The 12,546-nt window shown below is 39.3% G+C and overlaps 1 protein-coding gene across 1 annotated transcript in view; it reads left to right on the forward strand.

Annotated features, from left to right (window-relative positions):
- LOC121519630 (receptor-type tyrosine-protein phosphatase N2-like) overlaps nt 1–12,546 on the forward strand; it is a 361,356-nt gene that overhangs the window by 292,907 nt on the left and 55,903 nt on the right. The window contains exon 16 of the mRNA XM_041802418.1: nt 1,507–1,580. Coding sequence (XP_041658352.1) covers nt 1,507–1,580 — 74 coding nt within the window. The remainder of the gene's footprint in view (nt 1–1,506; nt 1,581–12,546) is intronic.

Raw genomic sequence — 12,546 nt, forward strand, 5'->3', positions numbered from 1 at the left:
TGCCTCTTTTAACCCATTTTACCACTTTTTAAGCCACATTTCACAATTTGATATGCCCATTTCAGTTTCAGACTATTTCTGCCTCTGCTAACCTTTTCTTTTGCCAGTTTATATCAATTTTTATATTATTTCAACAAATTTCCACCTATTTTTGCCACTTTAACGCCATTTCAGCCACATTTGAATCTCCTTTTACCCCTTGATATGCCCATTTTTGCCTTTTTTTTCGCCACTTTATGTAATTTTTGACTCTTCTAACCCGTTTCTGCTACATTTAGTTAATTTCACCACTTTCCCCATCATTTTTTGCCATTATTAACCAATTTTAGCTATTTTTAATGTATTTTAATTCTGTTTTTAACAAAAAGATTTACATTTTTAAGAGGGCTACTTACTACACAAATAAATTAAAATGTGTGTCTTTGATAAGAGTGGTTATTATTCAGGTTTAATATTAAATATCAGCGCTTAACTTTACAGTGGACCATGATTACCTCGGCCAAGGAGGTTATGTGATCAGGTGGGTTAGTTAGTTAGTTTGTTAGCAACATAACTCAAAAGGTTATGGACGGATTTTGATAAAATTTTCAGGAAATGTCAGAAATGGCATAAGGAAAAACTGATTAGATTTTGGACTGATCTGGATCACCATCTTGATTCAGGAATTTTAAAAGGATTCTGTACTACTGGGAGACAGAGCTAATGGCGGAGGTCTGCGCTGTTAATGCTGTTAATGCCCGATCCCAGTGCAACCTGACAGAGCTTGAGCAGTTTCTGCACAGAAGAATGGAGTAAAATTCCAGAGTCCAGATGTTTGATCCTGATTGAGATCTATTCACACAGACTCAGACTGCAGCCAAAGGTGACTCTACTAAATACTGACTAAGGAGTGAGTATTTACGCAGTCACTTATTGTATATTACATATTTTTATTTAACTGACATTACTTTGTAGAAATGTGAGTACAGCCTATAAACAGGGCAAACAACCAGCTGATGAAACTGTTGGTCCACTAGATTTGTTTCTCTTCTGAAGTCACATTTGAGTTTCTGTGAGATCTCTGTGTCCTCATGTCTGTTGTCTGCAAAGTTTTTGAAGTCCATATCAGATTTGAAATCATCATCAACCTCTGTGATTTTCATAATAAAGGTGAATTGTCTCAGGTGTGAAGATATTGGGCAGTCTGAATAGGATGTGAGACTTCTTTGTAAGAGGAGGAGCTCTCAGAACTTTGGGAATCAGGCGAACAGAAAATCTTGTTCTGTTGTGTCTCTAGAATGAGCCTCAGTGGATTCTGAGCATGATCGAAGCATGTCCTAGCAGGAGGTTATAAACTCTTTAGGTCAGGGACACATCCTTACTCCGATCTGCGTATGGAGTTTCAGATCAAGGCTACAGTAAAGTTGTGTATGCTCAGCCTTTCCTCATTAAAATGCATGTACTATCGCCTCGGAGCGCTTGCATTCCTGAGACAAAACGCTGTGAATTCCTCTGTTTGTGTTCCAGATGATCACTCCAGAATCACCTTGAAGGTGGAGAACAGCCAAGGCAACTCTGATTACATCAATGCCAGCCCCATCGTAAGTACCTCCTCTGCATTCTAACTCCTCGCCGCCGCCGCTGCGCCGGCTCCCACAGTCCCCACGGGGCGTCACGGGAACAAAGGCAGCCTTCCGTTGTACAATCTAAATTTTGATGCAACGCTTGCTTAGCTTCAGCGGCAGCCCAACGCCAGTGTGTATGCTCTGCACCATGAATATTAATGATTGTTACAGCAAACAGCCCGGGCCTGTATTCGCTAAGGGAAGGCGTGGGAAAGGACATGCGCGCGGATCTCCACTCGCTTCTCGTTTGTGGAAACAAAATTGATCCGTGGGGTCTTGGGAAATGATTGTTTTTGACCTTGGGTTATGCTAATTTGACACTAGTTTGTGTTTACTGTTATGGTGTGCCGGAGTTGCTGGGGCCTTTGGTTGGCGCAGCACAGATTTCAGCAGCTCGCAGGAAGGAGAGGGGGGAAGAAAGAGCCATGTGCATTCAGTAAGTCAGTGTATCAATTTGGAAACCAGTGTTGGAATAGTAGGTTTATGTTTCCCTGGAGGCACATACAGTGGTATTCCATTAAAAGCAACAGAAACGCTATGCATTTCAAATCCGGGCTTCACACCAAGGAGTGTTTGAGTGTGTGTTCAAGTGTGCACGTGTTAGTGTTTGTGTGTCTGACTGAGAGGAAAAAAGGAATCAGAAGGATTTAAAACTGTACGGGAACAAAGGAACACGCTGCAACACATGTACCCACGCACACACTGGAACACACACTCGAGCACAGATGCAAAGGATGCACGCACTACACACACGCTCGCTCACTCAGATATGCTAACTGTACAAACTGAAGGCACATAGACACAACATTTAGACTTTTTACTGCCTATTTTCCAGTTAAAGTTGGCTGCATCCTCTGTGGTCTAAAAGGCTGTGATTATCACACGTGAAGCTACCAACATCACTGCACCAGACCTGAGGCCACTGAAAATTCACCACTATTCACCGTGCATTTCAGGCTCCTGCAACAGCCCTCAAAACATGCAGGAAGGCACTTCAGACCAAGCTAGCATCATCAGGTCATTAGTATCCCTTTAACCCTTTGGTGCATGTTGTCTACTTTTTCTAAACTTTGGAAAGACATGCAATACCATATAAATCAAAGTTTGCAGCTCTGGAGACCAGTTACCATTGTTTGGAAACGCTTTAACCCTTTACAGCAGGGGTGTCAAACTCAAGGCCCGGGGGCCAAATCCGGCCTGTACTACAGTTATACCCGGCCCGCGAGATCATATCATATTCTTTAACTGGCCCTAAAATATGAGGTCAGATTTCCTTCAGTATAAAAGTTTAAACTTAACCTTGATGATATCAAATATTATTAAGTCATAAAAATGTGAAAAATATAAAGAGTAAAAATAATAAGATTGAAAAAATCATTTGTGTTTTCATTTCATATTTTCAATTTTGCATAGCACAATTATGACTTCTATCTGACTTTTATCTTATGTTTTGAGCTTTTAATATTTATTATTTGGACTTTTTATCCCATATTTTGACCTTTTACATTTATTATTTGGACTTTATGCCAATATTTAGGCTTTTTCAATTTATTATTTTGATTTTTTTGTCTCATATTTTGACATTGTCAATTATTTTTTGATTTTTGATTATTTGAAAAATGTCATTTTTCACTACAAAAAAAAAAAAAAGTGAACTATTTTCCATAAAATTATTAGTGGAAAGATCGGGCTCTGGTGCTGATGAGAGTCTTGGATCGGTCAAAGATCAGCAACAAATTTGATTTGATTGCACATTTTTTTGTGGTGCCAGCTTTAACATTAGGACACCCTCTGGACACCTTTGAGGCAAAAATGTACACGTACAAAAAAACTGCTATTAAATCAGCATTCATCAATATTTTTCTACTTTTTTTTTTTCATAAATCTCTTTAACAACTTCAGAGTTGCTCAAAACCAATACAAATTCAATAATTCTCAGAATTTTAACCCTTTTAATGCCAGTTTGATTATATGAGAAATTTCAAATTTTTATACTGCAAAAAACACAAAAAGTGGATTATTTTACATAAAATAAATAGTAGAAAGATTGAGCTTTGGTGCCAATAAGAGTCTTGGATGGGTCAAAGATTAGCAACAAAATTGATTTGATTGCATCAATATTTTTTACGTAATTTTAGAAATACCCTCCTGACACCTTCGAGGCAAAAATGCCCCCATTGACTTCCATTAAAACCAGGTTTTTTTAATCTCACTGTCACTGCAGTGTAAAATCATGCATTCTTTAATGTCAGCATTTCAATGTGAAGAAGTCTAGTGAAATTTGACATTTTTACTGTATTCCACCAGATTCAACCATTTACTCATTGTAGGACCATGCACCAAATTCTTGTATTTTTGCCCGTTATATTACGGAGATTTTTGTGTAAGTTTAAAAGGGTTAAAATTCTTAGAATTATTGAATGTTTGGTAGTTTTGAGCAGGTCTTAAGTTGTTAAAGAGATTTATTAAAAAAAAACTAGAAAAAAATAATGATGAATGCTGATTTAATGGCAGTTTTTTGTACATTTTTGCCTCAAAGGTGTCCAGAGGGTACAAAATTCATTGAGAGAGTATGAATGACATTTATGAGTAAAACATGTTGGATTTCAAAAATTTAACTAGAAAAAAAATGTTCCTGTAAAAATTCATGCCACAAGCTGTAAAACTGAGAAAATGATCACAAATTTAAAAAAAAGTTGAGAAAAATGGCCAAAAAGGCCTGAGGAGGGCACAAGGGTTGAAGGAGCAGTTGTCATACAATCAGCCAGATGTAGTTTAAAATCGTGTGGATCAGCTAAAGTACATAATTAGCACCACTGTAAATGTTACATGCTCAGTTTCTCATTAAATATTAGTCTAGGAAGCCCCTGTCTGAGATTTATCTGGCACCAGCAGCTGGAGTTTACAGCTAACGTTTGGTACTGGATGGACTTTAAAATGATGATGATTTTCTACAGATAGGGTCGTTGCATTCTCATCAAAATCCTGCAAGATTTAAGATTATCCTTTTGCATAGTTTGACGTGCACTCTGTATGTTTAATTGCATTTGCGCCAAGAATGGGTTGGTTTTAGAGTAGCTTGTTAGCCATAATTTCCTTAAAACAATCTGACCCATCTAAGAGGCCCAAAGTGCCCCATGCATACATAATCAGCTGCACAAACTTACTCCCCAACACAATCAATCACTGAGTTTCTCCTTCAGGACACACGCAGAAAGCCCAAAACAAACTCAATCGTTTCCTCAAACACTCCCTTAGACATAATCAATCACCCAACTGCCCATCAATCATGCATACACACAATCAAACACCCGCTTACGCTCATCAAGGTGCATGTCATGTGCAGATAGCAGCGAGTTTAAATCGGCCTCACAGCTTTTATTGACAGTTAAATCGACTTTGTTTGATTAAGGACTTAAAAGAGTCACACTGAATGAAATGGAAAAGACTGCAGATCACGGAGCGCCTGTTAAACTTTACAGCACGGTGAAAAAAAGTCGCTTCCATTGAACTTTGAGAATTTTGTTGCCTATTTAAATAAAATTAACTTTCAGAAGGAGGCGGATACAGAGGACAAACAAACAAAACCGGCAAATTAAATCGCAGAGCAAGAAAAGCAACCTCTGTGTTCTGTGAGGTTAAATGACTGCTGTTGTCCACGGATTCAGGAGGCTTTGAAGAAAACAATGTAGGAGCTGTTTCTGATTTGAAATAAATAATTTTGCCTCCGCAAAAACAACACAGTTAGTAGTTAGGGAGAGAAACAAACAAGGTTTTCCACTCAAGAGAAAAAAGATTTTTTTTTGGAGACACAAAAGCTGAAAGAAACTGTCTGATGGAGCTTCATGCACAGCGGCACCGCTACGATTATTATTCCAGGGCATGTAGACACCTTTATCTTCAACGCTTTCACATGCACACACACAATCACAGCGACTGAGCAAACAAGAGAGACTAAGAGAGAGAAAGAGACCCCAGTTTATGCATGCATTAACACGGAGCGGCATCTTTTCTGGCTGGAGCCTATCCCAGCTGTCATTAGGCGAGAGGTGGGGTACACCCTGGACTGGTCGCCGGTCAATCACAGGGTACAGGTACACTCACACCTACGGCCAATTTAGAGCCACCAGTTAACCAAACAAGAATGTTTGTGATCTGTGGGAAGGACCCAGAGTACCCGGAGAGAACCAGCGCATGCGGGGGGAGGAGATGCAAACCCCAGGAATCAAACCAGGAACCCTCCTGCTGTAAGGGAACAGCGCTAACCCCTGCACCGCCATGCAGCCCGGGATCAGATACCAAGATAATCATACTGAAGATGGTTTAATAACTAATAAGTCAGACTTTCATGGACAGGACCAGCCAAGGGTAGAATGGTTTCCACTTAGGGGACCTCAGAGTTTTATCTCTGCTCTTTGCAGACGATGTTGTTCTATTAACTCTCAACCCTGCTCAACTAAAGAGCCAAATTGTTGAAAAATACCTTTGCAGGAGCCACAATCAAGGTGGTGAAAGGTGGCAAAAATGGGTAAAAGTGACAAGAAAATAAGTCAAAGGTGGCAAGAATGTTAAAAAGCGGAAAAATGTGGCAACTAGAAAAGCACTTGGAGAGCGCAGACCTCCGCCATCAGCCCTATCTCCCAATAGTGAAGAATCCTTTAAAAAATTCCTGGAAGGTGATCTGAATCAGTCCCAAAATCTAATCAGTTCTTCCTTATGCTATTTCTGACATTTCCTGAAAATTTCATTAAACTCTGTCTATGACTTTTTGAGTTATGTTGCTAACAAACTAACAAACCCTGCATAAAGTGACAAAAATTAGATAATGGAAAAAATTATCGAAAGAAGCAAAAACATATTAAAACTAGACAAGCACTTGGAGAGCGCAGACCTCCGCCATCAGCCCTATCTCCCAATAGTGAAGAATCCTTTAAAAAATTCCTGGATCCAGATGGTGATCCGGATCATTCCCAAAATCTAATCAGTTCTTCCTTATGCCATTTCTGACATTTCCTGAAAATACCTTTAAAATCCGTCCATGACTTTTTGAGTTATGTTGCTAACAAACAAACAAACTAACTAACAAATCCTGCCGATCACATAACCTCTTTGGCAGAGGTAATAAATGGTAAGCAGGCAAACAGGCAAAAAGCAGCAAAAAAGGTGGGAAAATTTGCAAAAAGTGGCAAAAATAGGAGGAAATGCGACATTGAATGGCAGAAGGCAGCTTAAGTGAGTGAAAATTGGCAAAAAAATTGCAAAAGAAGGGGAACAATTGCAAATAGCAGGTTAAGAGAGGCAAAAACTGGTGAAAAGTGCAAAAACGTGATAAAAACTGTATCATTATAAGGAACAAGCTGATTAATGTGACTTGCAATCAGTGTTAATTTTGGCAGCTATTTTTAATTTCAGTTTTTATTTTAGTCTTTAAATGAAATCCATTTTAGTTTTTGTCCCTTTTTAGTCATTTCTACCCTTTTAGTTTTAGTTGACAAAACTCAAAACATTTTAGTCTAGTTTTAGTCCATAAAAAGTCCTCATATTTTAGTCTTTACTTTTAGTCCAAGCATTTATTTTCTTGCCTAAATCTGGTACCAAATCATGGTAGTGTGTTCTCTGCTAAACCTGGGGTCCCTACTTTCTACAGCTGAGAGGCAGAATAGATACAGATGCATTGTTTTTAGACAGATTTACCCACAGTGGAGAAATATCACAGATTTTAAATATCCGATGAAAACTAAAATACATTTTAGTCTAGATTTAGTCATGGAAAAAAGGCTGTCGGCAAACGTTTTTAGTCATAGTTTTAGTCGACAGAATTTACACTGCTTACAATGGATAATTTCTGAAGTCAAAATGTCCTTTTTTTAGGTTTTTGGGGTGAATAATACTTCACATTGTACTTCAAATCATCACAAAAGAGCCACACGTTGAGTATCACTGGCGTAAAGGATCACGGCGGCGGCACCAGTGGTTGTAGAAGTTGTTTAATTATAAAACATGCAGATAGCTGTTGATTCAGTCGACAGCTAGTGGTTTAAAGGCGTCAGTCTGTCACACAATCACCGTAACCCCCGCTGCGATGTCAGGATGTAGTAACAGACGACTCCATCATGAAGCTTCATCTCCACGGCTAAGATAAATTTATGTCTTCATCCCTCCAAAGAAAAGAGCCAGAACAGGATAATTGCACTTTTCACATCCTCGTCCATTGTTCCTCAATCAGGCAGTGTATTGGTGTATGAGGAGAGAGAAAGGCAGTCGTCCTCACTGACACTCATGTCGGGGTGTCATTAATGGCAGGGTTTAATCCTGCAGACAGTCAGAGATGTCACAGAGCAGTGTGTGTCCACAGTGATTAAAAAGGAGACAAAGAAGGGAGAGAGGGAAACAGACGTCAAGTGTCTGTCTCTCTACTCCACCAACTTTCCTCCTCACAACTTTTCTGTCTACGTCTTGTTTGATCTGTGTCAGTTTGTACCGCCTCAGCTGTCTTTCTCTCTGGATCTTTCTCTCTAATTTCCCTGACCATGCCACTGCAGTTCACCCAGGAAAGAATCATTTATCCTTTCAGATTGATTATTCTGCATCTCCTCAGTCTTGGAGGAGCTCAGGGTTTAACATCAGAATTTCATTAATGTAGATGATCAGAAAATGCATCGTTTCAGTTTGATTGAAGCATGATTGCATCAGCTTTGGATGGAAAAACACCTTAACTTTAATTATATATACACATAAAATCAGTTTTACCAGACAGAACAGGCACAGCCTGGTCAGCAGCTCTCACATGTCTTATTTGTCAAGTTTACCCTTTGTAAGAATTTTGTTTCCTAAGAAATCTTAGGGTGCTTTCACACCTGAGGGGTGTAGATAAGGTAGCTTTTATCTCTGACATCTAGTGTAGCTTCTACTGACTGCTGGGCTTAACTCTACAGAGTGCACCAAGTGTAGCTTACACCGCTTTCCACATTATTGAGCAAATGACATTTTTCTCTTATTTTCCTGAATATTAATGCAAATGACAGTCAGAACATTTTTCAAGTCATCAGCCGTTAGAGCATAATTCAAATGTTTTTGAACAAACTTCATAATGATAACCATTATTTTTTTTTTAAATAAAAACCTCAAAATGCACTGTTCCACATTATTATGCAAAACAGAGTTTTCAAAGATTTTATAGGTTGTAAAGAACTGAAAATGGTCATGTGTTGAATCTGCAGCATTAAGAGGTCATATTTACTGAAATCAAAGCTATTTCAATCAAAAACATCTTAACAGGACAAGTTCCATGTTAACATAGGAGCCCTTCTTTGATATCACCTTCACAAATCTTGCATCCATTGAACTTGTGAGTTTTTGTAGAGTTTCTGCTTGAATTTCTTTGCAGGATGTCAGAATATCCTCCCAGAGCTGCTGTGTTGATGTGAACTGCCTCCCACCCTCATAGATCTTTAGCTTGAGGATGCTCCAAAGGTCCTCAGTAGGGTTAAAGGTCAGGGGAGGATGGGGGCTACACCATGAGTTTCTCTCCTTTTATGCCCATAGCAGCCAATGACACAGAGGGATTCTTTGCAGCATGAGATGGAGCATTGTCATGCATGAAGAAAATTTTGCTACAGAAGGCACTGTTCTTCTTTTTGTACCATGGAAGAAAGTGATCAGTCCGAAACTCTATATACTTTGCCGAAGTCATTTTCACACCTTCAGGGACCCTAAAGGTCCTCATGAATCTGGCCCAGAACATGACTCTGCCCCCTCCTTGCTGGCGTCACAGCCTTGTTGGGACATGGTGGCCATCCACCAACCATCCACTACTCCTCCATCTGGACCATCCAGGGTTGCTGTTTGAAGACTGTTTGAAAATGAGTCTTGATGTATTTCTGGGCCCACTGCAACCGTTTCTGCTTGTGAGCATTGGTTAGGGTCGGCTGAATAGTAGGTTTATACACGACTGCAAGCCTCTGGAGGATCCTACACCTTGAGGTTGGTGGGACTCCAGAGGCACCAGCAGCTTCAAATACCTGTTTGCTGCTTTGTAATGGCATTTTAGCAGCTGCTCTCTTAATCTGATGAATTTGTCTGTCAGAAACCTTCCTCATTATGCCTTTATCTGCAGGAACCCGTCTGTGCTCTGGATCAGACACTAATGTCTTCACAGTACGATGATCATGAAATATGGCATGTTTTCATTCCTTGTCCAAGGCATTACACTATCTGACACTTTTCGGCAGCAGAGATCCTTTTTGTTTCCCGCATTGCTGAAACCTGTGGCCTGCTTAATAATGTGGAACAGTGCATTTTGAGAGTTTTATTTTTAAAAAATAACAGTTGTCATTATGAAGTTTGTTCAAAAACATTTGAATTATGCTCCAACAGCTGATGACTTGAAAAATACTCTGACCGTCATTTGCATTAATATTTAGGAAAAATAAGAGAAAAATGTCGTTTGCTTAATAATGTGGAAAGCGGTGTAGAAAGATCGTAGCTGCGCCCGGGCTGATTGCACGTTCATGTGAACGTTTGCTAAGAGGTACACACCTACGCCTGCTCCATCCTTAAAGTGAAAGTCACACCCAGGTGTAACTCAAACAGAGCTTAGGACCAGCTGATGCACAGGGTAGAACTTTAAGTCAGTAGTAATTGGAGCTCTTAGTTGGATGTCACCATATACGACCAGCTGGTGAACTCGGCCCCTTGGAGAAGTTGGAAGAAACGAGTTGGTGTTCTCTTTGTGGCCCGGTGTAGTTGGATATAAGGAGCTTAAAAATGTGGTAGAAGTACAAGTGTACAAGGATCCAAGTTCACTTTACCCTAAAGTTCTGTCGCAAGGATACTAGACTTCTGTGTTGAGTCTAACCTCCAATTTCCACATACGGCGACCACGCCGCTATCTACCAGCGAATCGTACTGCTGAGCAAATCGCTCCCTCTCTAGTCTATCAGAGCAGTTCAACAGCCGGTGCTCCAGACCGGTAGTAGTGCATTCCTGGAGCACTACTTTGCTCCACTTCGTTTCAGATACGCTGCAGGTCTATTTTCAGCACCGGCTGCTGTCAAACCGTGTCAATACCCGTCGATCAGGAAGCTCCGTAAAGGAAGTCACAAGAGTAGAATATCCGGTTCTTTCAAACTACAACACAACGTACGGACTCCTGATCGTAAGTCATCACTATATGAACGTCATGTCTCATCCTGCAGCGAGAGCAAAGGGTCACCGAGAGGTCAGTGGGTCACGGAGCTACAACGGCGCCATTGAGGAGGAAAAGTTAACTTTTGAGGATGTTTAGCAAAAGAATTTTACATAAAACCACAGATCCTTTCAGCATACATTAACCCTTAACTTCCTAATGGACTCACCCACTGGTGGAAGCAATAATATCATGGACTTATACCAGAAAGGATGATGAAATAACCCCAAAACCCTGCTGACCAGGGTTGCACTCTAGACTTGCTTCCAGTGGGCGAGGTCGCTCACCTTCAGTCGGAGTAAACCCGTGGCGCTTCGGTGAGCGGCGCAGTCATCCTATGAGAAATTGCGGGTAAGCCTTAGCCATGCTGTAGCGGCCTGTGCCACTTTGAGGACTACTCGTACATAAGAGTGTCATTAGTGGTGCTCCACCTAAACGGTACTTTGCAGTGCCATACGAGGCCAGTTCCCAGGGTATTAAGTTAGAGCTGATGAATGTTGATCCAGTCAATCATACTGCAGTTACTGCAAAGAAGAAGAAGAGGGGGCATCAGAGGAGATATAAATGTATGTTTTGCACTCATTCAGTGACTGACAGAGACAAGGATGAGGAAATGAATGTCGATATTTTCAGATGTTGGCCAGCAGATTTGACTGGTTTTATTGTCATTTGCATCCATTTTTCTCACAGCTCTTTTTGACTTATAGGAACATTTTTGAGGAGGTGCACATCAGCTATGCATGTGGACCTGTGCACAGGGTTCAGATCTGTGCATGTTTATGGCTCATGCTAAGGCATAGCTTTACTCAGAAGAATAAATCAGTCTCCTGTCTATTCAAACACCATCGTCTCTGCGTAGCACATGAGCATTTCATGGTCTGAGCTGCACGAGATGTGGAAGAAGGAAGACAATCACTCAAGGCCTGGGGGCCAAATCTGGCCCTTGGTACAATTATATCCGGCCTCGGAAGATGATCTCATATTGGTATTATAACTGTCCCACCAGTATGAGGTCTGCAGATTTACTCCATCATAAGTTGTCAAGCCATAAAAATCTAAACAAGTAAAGTTAGAAAGGTTTTATAAAACTTCCAGAATGTGGGGAAAGGAATTCATTTGTGTTTTTACTTTATACATCACATTTTTATCTTTTAGATTCCAATTTTAAATTTTGAGTCATATTTTTACTTTTTCATCTCCTTATTGTGGCTTTTTAATCCCATATTTTGACTTTTAAACTAATGATTTAAATTTTTTCTCATATTTTGACATTATAAATAAGTAATTTTCACTTTTTATATCATATTTTGACCTTTTAAACCCCTAAATTTAAATTTAAGTCGTATTTTTAACTTTAAAGTCATTGTTTTGAATTCTAGCTCATATTTCGACATTTTCAACTCCTAATTTTGCCCTTTAAATTCATGATTTTAATTTTGTTCTCCTATTTTGACATTTTAAACAATATATTTTTACTTTTTATATCATATTTTGACCTTTAAACTCCCAATTTTAAATTAAAGTCATTTTTGTAACTTTTTAACTCATCAATTTGAATTTTATCTCATATTTGGACATTTTCAACTCCTATTTTTGGCTTTTTAATCCCATATTTTGACCTTTTAAACTTGTGATTTTAATTTTTTCTCATATTTTGACATTTTAAATAATTCTTTTTATTTTTTATACTATATTTTGACCTTTTAAACTCATGATTTTAATTTTTCTCATATTTTGACATTTTAAATACACAAT

The sequence above is a fragment of the Cheilinus undulatus genome, linkage group 13 (genome assembly GCF_018320785.1).
Source record: "Cheilinus undulatus linkage group 13, ASM1832078v1, whole genome shotgun sequence".
Lineage (NCBI taxonomy): Eukaryota > Metazoa > Chordata > Actinopteri > Labriformes > Labridae > Cheilinus > Cheilinus undulatus.